The sequence below is a fragment of the Nilaparvata lugens genome, chromosome X (genome assembly GCF_014356525.2).
Source record: "Nilaparvata lugens isolate BPH chromosome X, ASM1435652v1, whole genome shotgun sequence".
Lineage (NCBI taxonomy): Eukaryota > Metazoa > Arthropoda > Insecta > Hemiptera > Delphacidae > Nilaparvata > Nilaparvata lugens.
The window spans coordinates 32,536,017-32,554,623 of record NC_052518.1 but is presented as its reverse complement, the minus strand read 5'-3'; the positions used below and the strand labels follow the sequence as shown (position 1 = coordinate 32,554,623).

The 18,607-nt window shown below is 45.4% G+C and overlaps 2 protein-coding genes across 3 annotated transcripts; one reads left to right on the top strand and one right to left on the bottom strand.

The window, feature by feature from the left end:
* The first annotated feature begins 2,855 nt into the window (after positions 1-2,855).
* On the top strand, positions 2,856-7,617 carry LOC120354966. Of its 2 annotated transcripts, none has more exons than XR_005573340.1 (2): positions 2,856-4,965; positions 6,817-7,617. XR_005573340.1 is itself a non-coding variant. In XM_039443170.1 (2 exons), exon 2 carries the CDS (start codon positions 6,841-6,843, stop codon positions 7,219-7,221), a length of 381 nt encoding a protein of 126 aa, XP_039299104.1. In that variant the 5' UTR covers positions 4,789-4,965; positions 6,817-6,840; the 3' UTR covers positions 7,222-7,617. The 2 variants fall into 2 exon arrangements, 1 of the variants encoding a protein (XP_039299104.1); XM_039443170.1 differs by having other exon boundaries at positions 4,789-4,965.
* Positions 7,618-9,643: 2,026 nt separating this feature from the next.
* On the bottom strand, positions 9,644-11,708 carry LOC120354547. The gene is made up of 2 exons (XM_039441889.1): positions 11,408-11,708; positions 9,644-10,951 (listed from the first exon to the last, which is right to left on the bottom strand). The coding sequence occupies exons 1-2, from the start codon at positions 11,706-11,708 to the stop codon at positions 9,894-9,896; spliced, it is 1,359 nt and encodes a 452-aa protein (XP_039297823.1). The 3' UTR covers positions 9,644-9,893.
* Between the last annotated feature and the right edge of the window lie 6,899 nt (positions 11,709-18,607).

The window sequence follows — 18,607 nt, the reverse complement described above, 5'->3', positions numbered from 1 at the left end:
TCATCAACAGGAACAATTCAGTTGAAAGTTTGAATGAAAGCTGCACCCCCTTCCCTACTTTAAAGATAATGTTCCATTTTGGACAATTATTTATCGAGAAATATAGTTAAAAATAATAATGTTTAGAAATAATAATAATAAATAATGTATAGAAATACATCTAATATAAGATAAGCTTACTATTCAAAATCCTAGAGTTGAAAAGTCTAGAGATTGGCTAAATCTTAAGCTTGGAAACTGGTCCTCAAATTAATTTAAAACATTGAAATGAAATCCTTTATTCCTTATTGATTCATGGAACAATTCATAGAACATCATTAAAAATGACTGGGAGAGAAAAAATGAAGTAACCTTGTGCTATTCCTTGCCAAATTTAGATCATGTTACACACATAGTCCGAAATAGGTTAGGTCTTGTAGTTGTTCACTTCACTGAATTTTCAGTTCTTAATTATTATTCTCACAATGTGGATTTTTAAATTCAGATGCTTCAAAACCAAACATAGAACAAATAATAATCATAACTATCAATAGCAAATTGCAAACAAAATAATTCTTGTACGGTTTGCAACACTGGCACAGAACAGTGGAATCCAGAAAATAGTGATGTCTTTGACCGTTTACTTCACCATTGTTTACGGGGAGAGGGAGATTGATGATGCAGAAGAGTGGTGGTAACCAATGCTAAATAGCATTACTGGAATCACATATTTTTGGGAATCACATTGAAAGGATGGAACTGCAGTAGTCTACTTCATTCAAGCATGGCATGCTTGCAAAGAAATGTTTCTCTTTTGGTTTCTTCAACTTTTTTTGTATTTATTTCAAATATTTTCAATTTAATAATATACACATTACATATCAATTTCTGTCCAGTCATCGGTGGATCCAGAGATGACCGGATGCCTTGCCTCTGCCAGTGATCAGTAGTGACACCCGGTGCAAGGGCTCTTGTACTTTGCTATTTCGTCCTAGAATAGCAAGAAGAGGATTTCGAGTAAGGCTTGAGAGGGCCTTTCTCGACTTCGAGACGTGATCGAGGTCAGTGACAGAGGCCCGAGGTTAGGGACCCGGTGACCAGTGGTGAAGCCTGGTGCAAGGGCTCCCATACCTTGCTATCTCGTCATAGAATAGCAAGAGGACCTCGAGTAAGACTTGGGAAGGCCTTACTCAACCTCATGACTTGATTGTGGCCGCAGGAAATAGCTGGTGCCCGAGGTTATGGACCCGGTGACCAGTGGTGAAGCCCGGTGCAAGGGCTCCCATACCTTGCTATCTCGTCCTAGAATAGCAGAAGGACCTCGAGTAAGGCTTGGGAAGGCCTTACTCAACCTCGAGACACGATCCTAGTCGCAGGAAATAGCCAGTGCCCAAGGTTAGGGACCCGGAGACCAGTAGTGACGCCCGGTGCACGGGCTCTCATACCTTGCTTTTTTGTCCTAGAATAGCAAGAGGACCTCGAGTAAGGCTTGGGAAGGCCTTACTTGACCTCAAGACGTGATCCTGGCTGCAGGAAATAGCCGGTGCCCGAGGTTAGGAACCTGGTGACCAGTGATGAAGCTTGGTGCAAGGGCTCCCATACCTTGCTATCTCATCCTAGAATAGCAAGAGGACCTCGAGTAAGGCTTGGGAAGGCCTCACTTGACCTTGAGACGTGATCCTGGCTGCAGGAAATAGCCAGTGCCCGAGGTTAGGGACCCGGTAACCAGTTGTGATACCCGGCGCAAGGGCTCCCATACCTTGCTATTTCATCTCAGAATGGCAAAAGGACCTCGAGAAAGGCTTGGGAAGGCCTTTCTCGACCTCGTGACGTGATCCTGGCCACAGGAAATAGCCGGTGCCCAAGGTTAGGGACCCAGTGACCATCCACAGCAACCAGTCCGAGGCTCTTAAACCCTACTATTCCAGATCCTACCAGCAGGAGGACATCTAGTGGCAATCGGGAATGTTCCTCCCATACCAGAGATGACCCCCCTCATGGCAGACACTAGATCGTTCCTATTCCTCTCACTCCAAGCCCTACCCCATTAGGCAGTGCGAAAGCATGGCCCCTCTTACCTAAAAGAGGGAAGCATTTCTCCAAGGTACTCAAGACCCTGTTCCAACTCCCGACTTGAATGAGGGTGGTTGGCAGATGCTCCACCAAGCCTCCCGTCCCCTACTGCTGCCCACCCCAGACGCCGACCGAGTCTAGCCGGCCCAGAGCAACACTGGGAATTCTGGTAGAAGAGGGCGTGGGCGAAAATCTACTCAGAAGATTGGCACTCAAATGTGGGGCTAAAGGTAGGAGGAGAAGAACAGTGATGAGTGCTAGAGAGGAGAATAATTGTAGAGGCGAGGAAGGTGACAAAGAGGATGCAGGAGACAACAGCAGTGAACCAAGAGTGGCCTGGATCTACAGGCTTCACAGGGATAAAGCAGTGAAATTCTCGGCCACTGCAGGGCTACCTACAACTGGAACCATGGCAGAGCTCAGGAGAGCTCTTGTCGAAAACCACCTGAGGACAATCATGGAGGCTGCCGGTCTGAACAGGATCGGTGGCGGAGGTGGCACACATCAGGAAGAGGAAGGAGCTACAGCTTTGTGGCCACCAGTCGCAGAGGCCACTGCATCTTCCAGACTGGAAGAAATACCCAAGGAGACGTCTCCAGAGTTTGATGGCGACTGATCTACTACTTAACTCAGTGCTGACAGATGGCACAAGTACGAGCCTGAGGATGGCTCTACTGGAGCAATGACAGCAGATTGTCGAAATGTTCTCCATTTTGGATAATAGGAAGGAGATGCTTCGTCGAGGAGTGTGGAGGCCAGCACCAGTTAGGAAGGAGGCGACTTTGGAAATGCTATACCACGCAGAGCCTGAACTGGTGAGGCCGGAGATGCTGGAGAGGCATAATAACATGCCCAGGCATGTATTGAGGTCACCTACCAGACCAGCGGTGCCTGCTACATCCTGTATGGACCTGGGTGCCGTGTGTGACTAGGTTTGAGGGTGGTGGCTCTCATTTGATGGGAGTGTCGTTGCTCCAAGCGGCTCGAGGAGCTGCAACAAGCATATGGCTTGTCTGGCAGACAGTTATTTCCAGCGTTACCAGAAATGCTAGCAGGGAGATTCTCCTTATGGATGAGGAATAGGAGAGAACAGTGGAGACACTGGGACGATTTCCTGAGAGACTTTCGGTCTCGTTACTATCCACCTATACTTATGAGGAGGAACTTGAGAATGAAATTCTCGACAGGCGGCAGAGAGAAGGCAAGCTCATCAATGACTATGTTGAGGAGCTGCTAACACTGATGAGAAAAAGAGATTGGTTTTTCAGAAAGGAGCCAGGTACAGAGATTGTACAAAAATCTTTTACTATGCTACAAGCTCTACATCAGGAAGGCTGAAGTGTACACCATCGACTACTTGCTGCACTTAGTGAGACAATATGAACGAATTACGTTTGAGAAGAAGAGTGCTCAACAGAGACAACGAGCTGTGAAGCAGGAGGAGGTGAGGAAGCAGACCAAGCCTCGACAGGAGACAACTACTACACAGCGCTGGAGTGAACAACTTCCAGAAGGCCCCTTGTGTTGGCAGTGCAAGAAGGTGGGACACTGGAGATCAGAGTGTCCAGAGGTTTCACTCTGCTCAAAGTGCAGGAAGCCACAACCAAATTGTTCCTGTGAGAGAGAGCAGAAGAAGACTTCTGATAAAACAGCTGTGGTTAAAACAAGGCTTCAAATCCAGCTAGAGCTGGATCTCCAGGATGACAGCTGTCTCTTCACTACAGTGGAAAAAGCAGACAAACAGTATAGTGCTCTTCTCGACACCGGAGCAGAGTCTAGCTATATTAGCTCTAAAGCTTTTAATAGTTTAGAAGCCGTGAAACGAGAGCCTGTGCACCGCAGTGCTGCTATGGCCAATGGAGCAGATGCACGTCTAATTGGCTGTGTCATTATCAACCTAAATTTTGGCAGAATATCCCTATCAACAACACTCACAATAATGGAAGGGCTTTCTTCAGATATTCTGCTTGTTATGGAGTTCCTTCATGAGCACCGGGTGAAAATAGACCCCTATTTCCGGTTAGTGGAATGGGATCCTCATCTTGTCAAGGAGCACATTGGAGGTTATATTTCCACTCCAAAAGTGGGGAAGGGAGCCGTTTATTTGAGGCTGGCTACTATTAAGACCCAGCCTGACATGTGGATGTCAAGGAAGCCACCTGAAATTATTCCAGTGAAGAAGAAGGAGAAGAAGAAATTTTCTCAAGTCCAGAAGCATATGAGAACCGTGTGCAAAAGTGGAAAAGAGGAATTCATTTCTCAGAAAATTTCTCCAGCCTGTGGAAAGTTCATTTGCTGGCACTGTGAAAGAGCTGGGCACTGGAGGTTCAACTGTCCAGAAAAGCTGTACTGGAGGCTGAAGAAGGAGGATAATTTCCAGCAAGGAGCTGGAAATCATCATCGAGCAGTGCAGTCAAGAAGACTGCCAGTGCTGGAAACTACACAGAAAGCAGTTTCAGATATTGGAGACGAGAATTATAATGCCAACTGGTATTATAATTGGAAAAGGAGGACTCTGAAGATGAACTCTGGACAGCTAGTCTACAGGAAGGAGTGTCACCTGTCCTTGGGTGCTGATCAGTTTGCCACAAAGTTGGCGCCGGAATTTTCTGGGCCCTATGAAGTAGAGAAAATGATGAGTGCTCCAGTAGTGCTGTTAATGGGAGCTGCTGGTAAGAGACTGACTGTTCATGTGAAAGATATCTAGATCTTGCCGCCCCTTCCCAAGGACGAAGAGGTCGAGGATGGAGGAGTCAGCAACGATGTAGGAGTCGGTGATGATGGCGGAGACGGCAACAATAGAGAAGCTGGTGCAGAGGAGGATGGCGACAATAGGAGGAATCACATAAACCGGGTGACTACCCACGCAGCTGATTGTGTACTGAGGAAGGGGAATCCAGCATCAGCAATAAGGTGAGGGGCTAGAAGGGCAAAATAACATCAAGTTTGGAGAGAATATTCATTTAGTTTATAGTGCACATTCAATTATGGGGTTCGAGGTAGTTAGTGGCATTGGCACTAGTTAAAATTAGTCATAATATTGGAGAATGGAAATAATTATTTCTTGTCTAGAGAAATACATTGATAATAGGCCTATTTAAAGGTAGTAAAATTAATAACAGATTCAGAGTAGTTTTTCCTGGTTAAACAGAATTAAAAATTAAGCTGAGTGGCAACTCAACCATTCCAGTTTAATTATTCAGATAATTAGTCTTTGAGCTTTATCTGCTGAGTCTGAAAAATCTTGTTATTCATTTCTTCTCTCCTGAATAAAATCGCCCCCTTTCCATCTCAGAACTTCTAATCCAATTGTCATTACCGAGCATGGGTTAAAAATATGGAATTCGATTTATTTTATTTTTCTGATTCAGTTATAGCCTGTGAACTATATGACGATTTTGTTTATTAGGAGAGGATTATCTGTCAGTCTATTCTGAATAATAATATTTATTATTATAATATGATTCGATCTCTCCAATATTATTTTGAAGATAAAGACCTGAGGGCCAGTTATAAATTGAAATAAAATCTTCATTATTTCAATTCAATCAATTTCATATTGGTTTAGAAAATCACTTGGACTGTACTAGTATTGCAGTAGTCAAAGTTCTATTGTGCTATTGTTCTAATTGTGATTCAGTCACATTTTTGAGGACGGATCCAAGTTTCTCACCGCCTGTGCTTGTGTGATTATTTTCAGTGGCTATATTTTCTCTCCAATATATCAATTCTATTGAGAAAATCAATAAGCGAATATTCGTCATCATTTTTATATTGAAATGAACAGTGGGAAATGGCACTTATCCTATGTTGTAGTGTTTTAGTACTGCCAGTTTTAATCTCAATTACAGTACTACGTGACTGTTGAGCTGTCGTCGCTTACAATAAGATAAGACAATCAAGTTGTTTTGTCTATAACTCAGATTATTCTCGTGGGATCTTGCAAATTCATTAAATTCAAGCTGATAATTCCAGATTATTCCTGTTTTCTCCAGTTTATTGAAGCTTCTCTGGTTCACCACAGTCCGTCTGTTGTCAGCTCCTGACTGGGTAACATCAGGCAGCTCTGCTCTTCTTGAACTCAGAGGTACTCTGACTGTGTCATCTCTGGTTATTCAGTATAGTTCCCTTTTTCTGATTAATTGTCCCACTTCAGTTTTTTTCATTCATTTTCTAAATTAATTTTCCACTGTTCCTGCTTTTATTTGACTTGTGTTTTTTTTTAGTAGTGCATTTTTGTCATAGTAGGCGTTTCCTTCCCCAGTGCCTTCTCATATCTTCCACCGCTTTATCACTGTGTTTTCCCTCGGTTCTTCATCTCCATTCTCAGAAGGATGCCATCTTATCACATCTCCTTCACCGACAAGGTCCTTTGCGAGTTGGAGCGACTCTCCCTCAGTGATAAGAAGAGATTCCTGCCTTTCCAGGCCCTTCATACCCGGCATGCAGGGCGTACCTAAGAGGGATGTGTTGCAGAACATGAGGGGAGACACCCTCCTAGGTATCTCCCTGGTGCAGTGAGGAGGCATCGCTCTCGCCATGGTCAATAGGAAGGAGGGCACCACTACCATCCTTGACCCAGGGCACCGGACTACGCCACAAGATTTTGATACCATCCATGCAGTTACGTCAAAATACTGCCAGGTGAAGAGGCTGCAGCACATCCAGGCATGAGATGTGCAGTGTTTTCGCCACGTTCGCGAGGGGCTTTCCCGGTGGCAAACTGAGTGACTCATCTGTCACCAGCTTCTTTGTCTGTTGCAGCAGCGGACCCCTCCAGAGGATGCCATGGTGGAGGCAGCCTCGCACAAGATCTTTGACCTTTTTCCTGCTTTGAGGACTCGCTGGGATCGGGATGTAGTTGCTACATCCAGCCTCCCCACACCCAAGACCCAAGCCAACACCGCTGGAGCCGAGGTGCCCTTACCCTCAACCTCCGCCACAGCATCCTCCAAGATGGACATTTCCGAAGTCCTGACAGAGGATGAGGATGCCCTCCTAGAGGGTGGTGGAGGCGACTATACCATTTTGCCAGCCTACGGGACGCCCAAGGAGGTCACAGAGCCCCCAGTGCCATCATGCACCAAGAAGCAGCCGACTGGGTTCAGGAGAGGGGTCTCACAGAGGCTTGAGGAGCAGCTCCCACTGAGTCACGCTGCATCCTCGTAGTTTTGGACGAATCCCCCACTACCGGTGACCAACTGCCACTGCCAGAGGTGCTGGAGGTGATGGTGGTTTCCTCTGAGGAGGAGGAAGAGGAAGCACCCCTGCCTCCACCCATCCGGTTGACTGCTGCCAACCGCGGACGGGGCCTCACCCTGGTAACCATCGGAAACTGGCCCACCATGAAGGAGGTGATGCACCAGTCCTTCTGAGTTGGCAGAAGTAGTATAAAAAGGGGGAGTCTGGTGCACAAGTGCACCAGACTCCCCCTTTACCACAAGGTCATCCAGGTCAACCACCCTAACCTCAAGGTCATTCAGGTCAACCACCCTAACCTCAAGGTCATCCAGGTCAACCACCCTAACCTCAAGGTCATCCAGGTCAACCACCCTAACCTCAAGGTCATCTAGGTCAACCACACCCACCACAAGGTCATCTAGGTCAACCACACCCACCTCAAGGTCATCTAGGTCAACCACACCTACCTCAAGGTCATCAAGGTCAACCACACCCACCTAAAGGTAATCCAGGTCAATCACCTTAACCTCTAGGTCATCCAGGTCAACCACCCTAACCTCAAGGTCACCCAAAAAAAAAAAAAATAATAAAAAATTAAAAGAAAAAAAAAATTAGAAAAAAAAATAAAAAAAAATTAGAAAAAAAAATAAAAAAAAATTGAAAAAAAAAAAAAAAAAAAAAAAAAAAAAAAAAAAAAAAATTAAAAAAAGAAAATTAAAAAAAAAAATAAAAAAAAAAATTAGAAAAAAAAAAAATTAAAAACACATAAAATCGGGAAAAAAGGGAAAAAAAATTGCCTCCAGATCCTGAACTGTGGTATAAAAGGAGTTGTTCTGCAAGGAGTGGGACATTGTGTCTTTGACAGTTGTGCCGTCAGTACGTGTGTGTACCACCAGTACGTGTGTGTGATTTAAAAAAAAAAATAAAATAAAATAAAATAAAATAAAAATAAAAACACATAAAATCAACAAAAAAAAAAAAATAAATAAATCAATACAAAAAAAAATAAATAAATAAAAACACTTAAAATTGGGAATGAATGGGAAAAAGGGAAAAAAGGGAAAAAAGAGGAAAAAAAATTTCCCTACTGATCTTGAACTGCCCGCCGGTCGGAAGAAGTATCATATTCTATATAATTTAAGTCTTTAAACATAAATCCTCTATGGTGTAGTGGTTAGCAAGTCAGCTTTTTGAGTTGGAGGCTCTATGCTCGAATCCAAGGCGGTAAAGGTAAGTATTAAAGGTCAGTATCAACAGAACCAGAGGATATATTTTTTGTATGTAGTGGGTAGACTGGCCCACCACTGCAAGTCATCCCGCTGCCAGTTGTCCGGCCGCCACCGATCGCCCGGCCGCCGCCGGTCACCCCGCCGGTCGCCTGGCCGCCACCGATAACCCCGTTGGTCGCCCGACCAGTCGCCCCACCATCATCACCAGTCGCCCCACTATCGCTGCCAGTCGTCCCACTATCGCCGCCAGTCGCCTCACTATTACCGCCAGTCGTCCCACTATCGCCACCAGTCATACCACTATCGTCACCAGTCATCCCACCATCGTCATCAGTCGTCCCACTATCGCCGCCAGTCGTCCCACTATCGTCACCAGTCGCCCCACTATCGCCACCAGTCGCCCGGCCGCCGCCGGTCGCCCAGCCACCGCCAGTCGCCCACCGCCGGTCGTCCGGCTGCCACCGGTCGCCCGGCCACTGGTCGCCCAGCTGGTCGCCTCACCGGTCGTCCGACCGCCACCAACAGTCGACCTGCTGCAGCTGGCAATTGTCCCGCCGGCTGAGCATGAGCATTCTGAACACAGTCAGTGGCACTCAGAATATACTTATAGCTGAACTATATCTAAGGAGATGGTAGGTAATAAGTAAACAGTTTGGAATACAATTGGCTATTTATTGATTTATTCAACATCCATTTCATTGAAAAGTTTACTACAAGCAGGTATATCTCTGTTCCAAAATCTAAGTTGTTCATCATATTGAGTGTGCAGAAAAGTGATGTATCCATGATGTTTCTCCTTGGTCCATGTTGAGCAGGTGATGTCCCAGGTAGTGGACTCCTTTTCCAGCACTAGTCCTTGGCAAGTCTTCTATGTTGTCTGATAGTCTTCGGATGATATTCAGTGATACCTCTTGAACACTGTTTCAGTTAGAGACAATACCCTGTCATTGATGTTGAATCACCTCACAACCTCTTTCCTTCAGGTAATTGATGCTCCTTCGAGTCAAAAGTATAGGTGTAGTAGTATTTCTCACCACTACATCATCCTCCTTTTCCTCTTCCTCCTTCTCTTCCTCTTCCTCCTCCTCCTCTTCCTCCTCCTCCTCCTCCTCCTCTTCCTCTTCCTCCTCTTCCTCTTCCACCTCTACCTCATTGTCCTTCTCCATATCAGTTTCCTCTTCCTCATCTTCTACATGATACTCAACCATCTTCAGATCAAATGGGGAGATTGATGGTAAATTTGTCTCACCATAGTCGGCCCACTTTGAGAATAGGAGTACCATCTTCTCTATTGTTCTAGATACACAGTTGATCGACAAAATGTCTATTCTCCACAGATGATTCCAGCACAATGAATCTAATCTGCTATGTATCCAATATATATACATTTTTGTATAGCATTATGATTTTGATTGTACCTCAATATAATGTCTAAGGTGTTGCTGTTCTCTGCTTTCTCAAGTAAAGACCTTTACCGACCTTTGATCTCTGCTGTCTCAAGTAAAGACCTGTACCAACCTTTGGTTTCTGATGTCTCAAGTAAAGACCTAGACCTCCTTTCATTGATTTTTTCTTCGATGGTTGAATCTTTTGTTCCTTCCCCTTCTCAACCACCCTGCTGACTTCCTTCAGCGATCTTTTCATACCTCCCCCAAATTTTGCCTTAGCCTTCATAATGTTGGTGACTGCTAGTGCTGCAGCTTTTTCCAACACCCCTGCATCATCAGATCTCACTCTGTCCCAGGCTCTCTCTGCCAAGATGCTGTCTGCTACTGCTCTGCTTGCTGTATCACCACTCTTGGAATAGGCAATATCATGCTCCTTGCAAGCCTGATCAAGTTTGTTGATTCCTGGATCACCTTGTGCTAATCGCTTCTGAAGTTTTGTTCCTGGTCCACAGTATTGATAGCCAGGGATATGAAGTTCAACTGGTAGAATGTCGATTGCCTTATTAACTATTGTACCAGCAGCTCCCTTGATAGCTGACAGAACACCTCTTCCTCTATAGATCTTCTGACTTTTCTCCTTACTAAAATCACGCCTTGGGGCAATAGATCCTCTCCCAGTCACTTGTCTCCCAGAATGTCTTTGACCACCATCTCTGCTATCATCCAAAAGGCGTTTGATTTTATTCTTATACTTGGCTTTGTTGTAGTTAACAATCTCACCTCTTGGATCATTGTTCTGTCTGTGCACACTGGTCCAGTTCAATATTTCTCCATAAGCCTGTCTGTCAGCAGATTCAACTAATGCACGATTTGGATTCTTCCTGAAAATCAACTCACAAAGTCCCAATGTAGCTGTGAAGGTCTTTTCTTCCTGATCTACAGGGTCAGTCAGCACAATTTCATCACCATTCTCTCCAAAAGTTAAATACTTATTGCCCAGGTAGTAAGCATTGTCTCTCACTCTTGGCCCAAAAGTGTCATCAAAATCGTCATTGTCCATGCTCAATGATCCTCTAATGTAATCAGCTACCTGTTTTCCAGCTAGATCAGTTTGATCAAGGATATTCTGAAATGTTGTACCATGACTTTCATTCAATAATTGTTCAACATTCTTATCATCATCCTGTCCATCTCCAGACAGCTCCTCATCACTGCTATCATCATATCCTCTACTCATATTATACTCCTCACCCTCATCCCCTTCAAATGCCTGCTTTCCTGCTTTCCATAGTTGCCGTCCAACTCTTGAGGTGCCTGCCATTAGACTTGAAACTTCTCCAGTTCCATATGATTCAAATGTTGGTGACTCTTCATCAATGCTGGAGAGTTGGAGCTTATGTTTTGCTTTACTTGCACCAGTAAGTCCACACCTTGTATATGTGGCATCTTTAACAAATGGTGTTGTTGGTGGAGTAGGATATGTGTGGTGTGTTGATGCTGCTAAGAAAGGACGATGTTCTGATGATAACAACTCTGGCTTGGATTGTCTCTGCCTACCCTTCACATGCCTGGAGCGCATTTTTATTCTAGGCTTCAGATACCTAGGATGCTTCTTGGATGCTCTTGATGGAGGTAGTTGTGGTTGTTGAACTGGCATCTGTTGGAAGGTTTCGACTAGGTTGACTAGTGGCTCAGCTAGAGGTTTGAAGTGTTCCACATGTTTCTCTTCTGCAATCCGTCTACCCAGCATGATTTCCTTATGCCTCCTTTTGATTTCACGCTCCAACCTAGCAATCTCCAATATGGTAGGAGCAACCTCCTCCAATGTTGGCTTATGGTTCCTTTGTTTGATATACATACTGGTCAGTGTTTATCAGTATACTGAGGTCTGAGAGTTTGAGCTCCACTATTTATACATTTTGGACCCATACAAAGTGCGGAGTGCAAACTGACTGAACAGTGACTGATCAGTTACTGATCAGTCTGATCAGTGACTGAACAGTGACTGATCAGAGTGATCAGTGACTGAACAGTGACTGATCAGTTACTGATCAGACTACTCAGTGACTGAACACTGACTGACTGACCACTGAGTGGATGACCCTACCATCCTGCCACAGACATGCTGAATACTGGTGAGCATGGTCCATGTGGCAGGAGGAGCTAGGGTCATTGAGAATGCTCATGCTCAGCCAATGGGACAATTGCCAGCCGCAGCAGGTCGACTGTTGGTGGCGGTCGGACGACCGGTGAGGCGACCGGCGGGGCGACCGGTGGCGGCCGGACGACCGGCGGTGGCCGACTGGCAGTGGCCGGGCAACCGGCGGCGGCCGGGCGACTGGTGGCGATAGTGGGGCGAATGGTGACGATAGTGGGACGACTGGCAGTGATAGTGGGATGACTGATGACGATGGTGGGATGACTGGTGACGATAGTGGTATGACTGGTGGCGATAGTGGGACAACTGGCGGTAATAGTGGGGCGACTGGTGGTGATAGTGGGACGACTGGCAGCGATAGTGGGGCGACTGGTGACGATGGTGGGGCGACTGGTGGGGCGACCAACGGGGTGATCGGTGGCGGCCAGGCGACCGGTGATGTGACCGGCGGCGGCCAGGCGATTGGTGGCGGCCGGACAACTGGCAGCGGGATGACTGGCAGTGGTGGGCCAGTCTACCCACTACATACAAAAAATATATCCTCTGGTTCTGTTGATACTGACCTTTAATACTTACCTTTACCACCTTGGATTCGAGCATAGAGCCTCCAACTCAGAAAGCTGACTTGCTAACCACTACACCATAGAGGATTTATGTTTAAAGACTTAAATTATATAGAATATGATACTTCTTCCGACCGGCGGCGGCCGGGCGACCGGTGGGGTGACCAGTGGCGGCCGGGCGACCGGCGGGGGCGACCGGCGGGCAGTTCAAGATCAGTAGGGAAATTTTTTTTTTCTTCTTTTTTCCTTTTCTCTCTTTTTCCCATTTATTCCCAATTTTAAGTGTTTTTATTCATTTATTTTTTTTTTATTCATTTATTTATTTATTTAATTTTTTTTTGTTGATTTTATGTGTTTTTATTTTTATTTTATTTTATTTTATTTTTTTTTTTTTTTTAAATCACACACACGTACTGGTGGTACACACATGTACTGACGGCACAACTGTCAAAGACACAATGTCCCACTCCTTGTAGAACAACTCCGTTTATACCCCAGTTCAGGATCTGGAGGGAATTTTTTTTCCCTTTTTTCCCAATTTTATGTGTTTTAAAATTTTTTTTATTTTACTTTTTTTTTTATTTTTTATTTTTTTTTTTAATTTTTTTTTTTTTTAATTTTTTTTTTTTTTATTTTTTTTTTAATTTTTTTTTTATTTTTTTTTTCATTTTTTTTTAATTTTTTTTGTTTTTTTTTTTTTTGGGTGACCTTGAGGTTAGGGTGGTTGACCTGGATGACCTTGAGGTTAAGGTGATTGACCTGGATGACCTTTAGGTGGGTGTGGTTGACCTTGATGACCTTGAGGTAGGTGTGGTTGACCTAGATGACCTTGAGGTGGGTGTGGTTGACCTAGATGACCTTGTGGTGGGTGTGGTTGACCTAGATGGCCTTGAGGTTAGGGTGGTTGACCTGGATGACCTTGAGGTTAGGGTGGTTGACCTGGATGACCTTGAGGTTAGGGTGGTTGACCTGGATGACCTTGAGGTTAGGGTGGTTGACCTGGATGACCTTGAGGTAAAGGGGAGTCTGGTGCACTTGTGCACCAGACTCCCCCTTTTTATACTACTGGCAGATGCCCTTGCTCAGGTCGCCCGAGGATCAGAGTGCGCCTTCCTGATGGATGTTGCGCTTGGGTGAAGCCATAAGTGCTTCATAGGCCTGAAGTAGCGCAGTGCAAGAGCACGGCCATGCAGGGCGAAAGCCCGGCCATAACAGTGTGCAAGCATGGCGAAGTAGGGCAGTGTGAGAGCATGGCCATGCAGGGCAAAAGCCTGGCCATAGCAGTGTGCAAGCACAGCGGAGTAAGGCAGTTTGAGAGCACGGCCATGCAGGGCGAAAGCCCGGCCATAGCAGTGCATAAGCATGGCGAAGTAGGGCAGTGCGAGAGCACGGCCATGCAGGGCGATAGCCCAGTCATAGCAGTGTGTAAGCACGGCGAAGTTGGGCAGTGCAAGAGCAAGGTCATGCAGGGCAGAAGCCCAGCATGCAGTGCAAAAGCATGGCATGCAGTGCGAAAGCATGGCCCCACAGGGTGAAAGCCCGGCATGTAGTGGGAAAGCACGGCCCCACAGGGTGAAAGCCCGGCATGCAGTTTGATTGCACGGCTCCCCACAGGGCGAAAACCTGGCACACAGGGCGAGAGCATGGCACAGGTAGTGCGCGAGCTTGACCTCAGCAGTGTGGAAACACTGCAGCCAGATTGCTAGCTTGTCCATACGTTGTGTGCAAACATGACACATCTGTCAGTGTGTGTCTGGATTGTCATCATGCGGACGCACACCTTCATGGTGCGGAAGCACAGTGGCAGTGAGAAAGCATGGCAGGCAGTGCGAAAGCATGGCCCACAGGGCGAAAGCCTGGCATGCTGTGCTAAAGCATGGCTCCCCACTGGGCAACAGCTTGTCTGGACAGGGCAGAAATCCTCCCGCCTTGCTGTGTGCAAACACAGCCCTCCAGCAGAGCACAAGCTCTGTTTCCTAGTGTAAAAGCAGGGGCCAGTTTTCCTGCAAGTCAACAGATGTGGACACACCGCGATGGCTTGAGTAAGAACTCAGTCGGAGTTGCTTTCCATCTCTTATTTTTCTGTGTTTTATGTTCTGTGTTTCCCAAATTCCTGCAGTGCGGAAACACAGCCTCCTTCAGCAGTGTGGAAGCTCGGTGTCTCTTTGCAGTGCAGAAGCACGGCATCCCTATTTCCTGCAGTGCGGAAGCACGGCATCCTTTTGCAGTGCTAAAGCATGGCGTCTCTTTTGCAGTGCAGAAGCACGGCGTCCCTATTTCCTGCAGTGCGGGAGCACAGCATCTCTTGCAGTGCAGATGCACGGCGTCTCTTGCAGTGCAGAAGCACGGCGTCCTTTTACAGTGTGGAAGCATGGCGCTTCTTGCAGTGTGAAAGCATGGTGTCCCCTTTACAATGCAGAAGCACAGCGACCCTATATCCTCCAGTGCTGAAGCACGGTGTCCTTTGGCAGTGCAGAAGCACAGTGCCTCTTGCAGTGCGGAAGCATGGCGTCTTAGCAGTGCAAAAGCATGATGTCTCTTTGCAGTGCGGAAGCACAGTGTCCCTATATCCTGCAGTGCGGAAGCATGGTGTCCTTTGGCAGTATGGAAGCATGGCGCCTCTTACAGTGCAGAAACACCGTGTCCCCCTTGCAGTGCAGAAGCACGGTGTCATGGCAGTGCAGAAGCATGGCATCTCTTGCAGTTTGGAAGCACAGCATCCCCATTGCAGTGTGAAAACACGGCGTCTCTATATCCTGCAATGTGGGAGCATGGTGTCCTGTAATTGAAGGCACTGGAAGCTCCAAGATTCAGCACTTACAGCAGGTGAGTGTTGTTCGACCACTTTGATGACTTTTGGCAGCAACTTGCCTGTTTCGACCAGTGGCGACAAGCAGGTTCTGGTACATCATTGTGAGGACCAGAAAAGGTAAAAGGACCTCGAGTGAGGCTCAGGGAGGCCTTTCTCGACCTCGAGACATGATACTACTCGCAGGAAATAGCTGGTGCCTGAGGTTAGGGACTTGGTGATCGACAGCGATGGCAAGTATAAGGGACTTTCCTACCTTGCTATTTCAATAGCAAAAGCAAGAGGACCTCAAAAAAGGCTTGGGAAGGCCTTTCTCAACCCCAAGACAGGATCCTAGTTGCAGGAAATAGCCAGTGCCCGAGGTTGGGGACCTGGTGACCAGTAGTGACGCCTGGTGCAAGGGCTCTCGTACCTTGCTATTTTGTCCTAGAATAGCAGGAGGACCTTGAGTAAGGCTTGGGAAGACCTTACTCAACCTCGAGACGCAATCCTGGCCGCAGGAAATAGCCAGTGCCCGAGGTTAGGGACCCGGAGACCAGTTGTGACGCCCGGCGCAAGGGCTCTCATACCTTGCTATTTCGTCTTAGAATAGCAAGAGGGCCTCTAGAAAGGCTTGAGAAGGCCTTTCTTGACCTTGTGACGTGATCCTGGCCACAGGAAATAGCCGGTGCCCGAGGTTGGGGACCCAGTGACCATCCACAGCAACCAGTTCCGAGGCTCTTAAATCCTGCTATTTCAGATCCCAATAGCAGGAGGACATCTAGTGCCAATCGGGAATGGTCTGGCCAGAGAATTCGAATTGTAGCGCCAGAATGCCAGACTGCAGTTTTGCCAATAGCTTCTGTTTGCACCAGCACAGACCGTCCTGCTGCTTTGGCCTTCTCGATGTCCTAGTCTAGTCTGTCTTGTTTCGTCCGCCTGTCTTTTTGCAAGACCAAAATTGTGTTTGTCATGTAATTTTGATCAAAAATTTCTTGTAAATGATTGTTTGAGTGTTGTGTGTGTGAATTATGAATATAACAGCATAAATAGTATCGAATTGAATTAATTTGAATCAGATTTGAATTTATAAAGAATCCATTTTGAGCTTTGTTCAAAACACAGTGCATAGCCTGCAAGTTGAACGCAAAAAGGCAGCCCGGAAGCAAGAACCTATCTTCCCAGATTTCATCCCACCCTGAATCTGACCAAAACACCTAATAAAGGCTTCGAAGGGCAAGTAGTCAAGATTGGAATAAATCTGGTGAGTTTTTGCTCTTTTTTATTGTTCATTAATGCAGAGTTTAACTGTACAAATAACCTGGCTCAAATTGAAGATTAAATTTTGCCCCTTGTTTGTATTTGATTATTTAAATAGTAAATTACAGTCCTCTGGTAGCTCTAGCCTGAGCTTTGTTCAGAACAGGGAATGTTCCTCCCATACCAGAGACCCCCCTCATGGCAGACACCAGATCGTTCCTATTCCTCTCACTCCAATCCCAACCCTGTTAGGCAGTGCGAAAGCACAGCCCCTCTTACCTAAAAGAGGGGAGCATTTCTTCAAGGCCCTGTTCCAACTCCCGACTCGAACGAGGGTGGTTGGCAGATGCCCTACCAAGCCTTCCATCCCCTACTGCGGCCCACCCCAGATGCCGACTGAGTCTAGCCGGCCCAGAGTGACCATGGGAATTCTGGTAGAAGAAGACGTGGGCAGAATATACACTAAAAGATAATAAGTTAACATCCAGTGTGCCTCTTAAATAAGTTTTACCATTTTTTGAAGACTTACAAAGAATAATTTTGAACTTGGAACAAGAGCTTGTCTTATTAAGATCACCAACAGATCTCAATTGCATTGAGTCTACAGAAGCAACAAACATTAATGTAAAAAAAAAGCTCCAATGGAGAATTCCCTATATTACTTTAGAAGATCATGTGAGGTGAAATTTTCAAGATTGCTCGATGCTGATACACTGCTGAAGCTAAGCTTTTATCATTGGGAGATTTCAGAATTACCAAATTCACAAAATAGCACTGTTCATTCTTTGGCAGTTGAAACTGCATCCCATCTTGACACATCAAAGTTTGTTGTTTCAGCATTTCAGACAGATTATAAGAATAAAATTAATAAATCAATATTGGAATTTGATAGTTGTTATCTTCAGAATGCGAAGGTCTACTTGAACTCTGACTATTCTCCTTATGAAAACCTCCTTGGTAAACAAGAATTGATGTACCATAGGTTTTTGGATTTTGTGCCTGCATACTATAACCATAGTATCAATAGTGAGATTGGAACAGAGATTGATTTTGACATATTTTGTACTAAAACACCCCTGATTGTAATCAACTGTTCACACCAATCTTCTCATTTGGAATCCTATGCAGATATTCAAATAGATATGGAATTTAAGGAAGCTATTCCTGCGAATACTCCCGCTTATTGCATTTTGATCAGTGATTGTATCATGGAGTACACTCCTCTTACTTCCATGGTGTAGGAAGTTCAGTAATTTGTCGATAGAGCACAAACTATATAAGTATTGCATTTTTCAAATTTTACTCATTAGATTTGATTGGTTGACATCTACAATGTCTTTTTGTTCTAAGAAGGAAACGCGGTCTATCGGGATACAGTGTAATCTTCATGCAGATGACGTAGACAGCTTCTACTTTGACTCAAGATGTAGTACACCTGAACCACAGGAGGAAGAGGAGGAGAATGGAGGATGAAGGTGGACAAAGGAGGAGGACGAGGAGAATGGAGGACAAATAAGAAGGAAGGAGGACAAAGCATGTTTCATGAAACAGGAGGAAGAAACTCTCTCCTGTAAAAAATTTGCAACAGTCAACATACATTGGTTCAAGGGAAATTCTAATCAAATTATCATGAAAGAGTTTGCTATTGTTGATGGACTAAATAGCTTTGCTGTCTTGCATTTCAAGTCACCATTTGCAAAGTTGGAATTGAGTGCTAAATTACAAAAGGAAGCGACATGGGCAGAGAACAATTATCACAAAATATGCTGGGGAGATGGACATTCTATTTATTCAGATGAATGATAGATATCTTATCTTGAAAGATATGATAAAATCTTCACAAAAGGTACAGAGAAAGCAAAGTTTCTTAGAAGGCTACACAAAAACATATGTTGTTTACTGGATGAAATTGAGAAACCAAATCTCAACTATTTCACTAGTAATTTCATGGTGTGATAATGCCTGTGAAATTCATAAATATCACCCTT

Coding starts and splice junctions, on each gene's coding strand:
- LOC120354966 (XM_039443170.1), top strand. CDS start 6,841: ATGGTGGAGGCAGCCTCGCACAAGATCTTTGACCTTTTTCCTGCTTTG.
- LOC120354547 (XM_039441889.1), bottom strand. CDS start 11,708: ATGTATATCAAACAAAGGAACCATAAGCCAACATTGGAGGAGGTTGCT. Junction 10,952..11,407: donor GCGCTCCAGGCATGTGAAGG/GTAGGCAGAGAC, acceptor AAACTGATCTAG/CTGGAAAACAGGTAGCTGAT.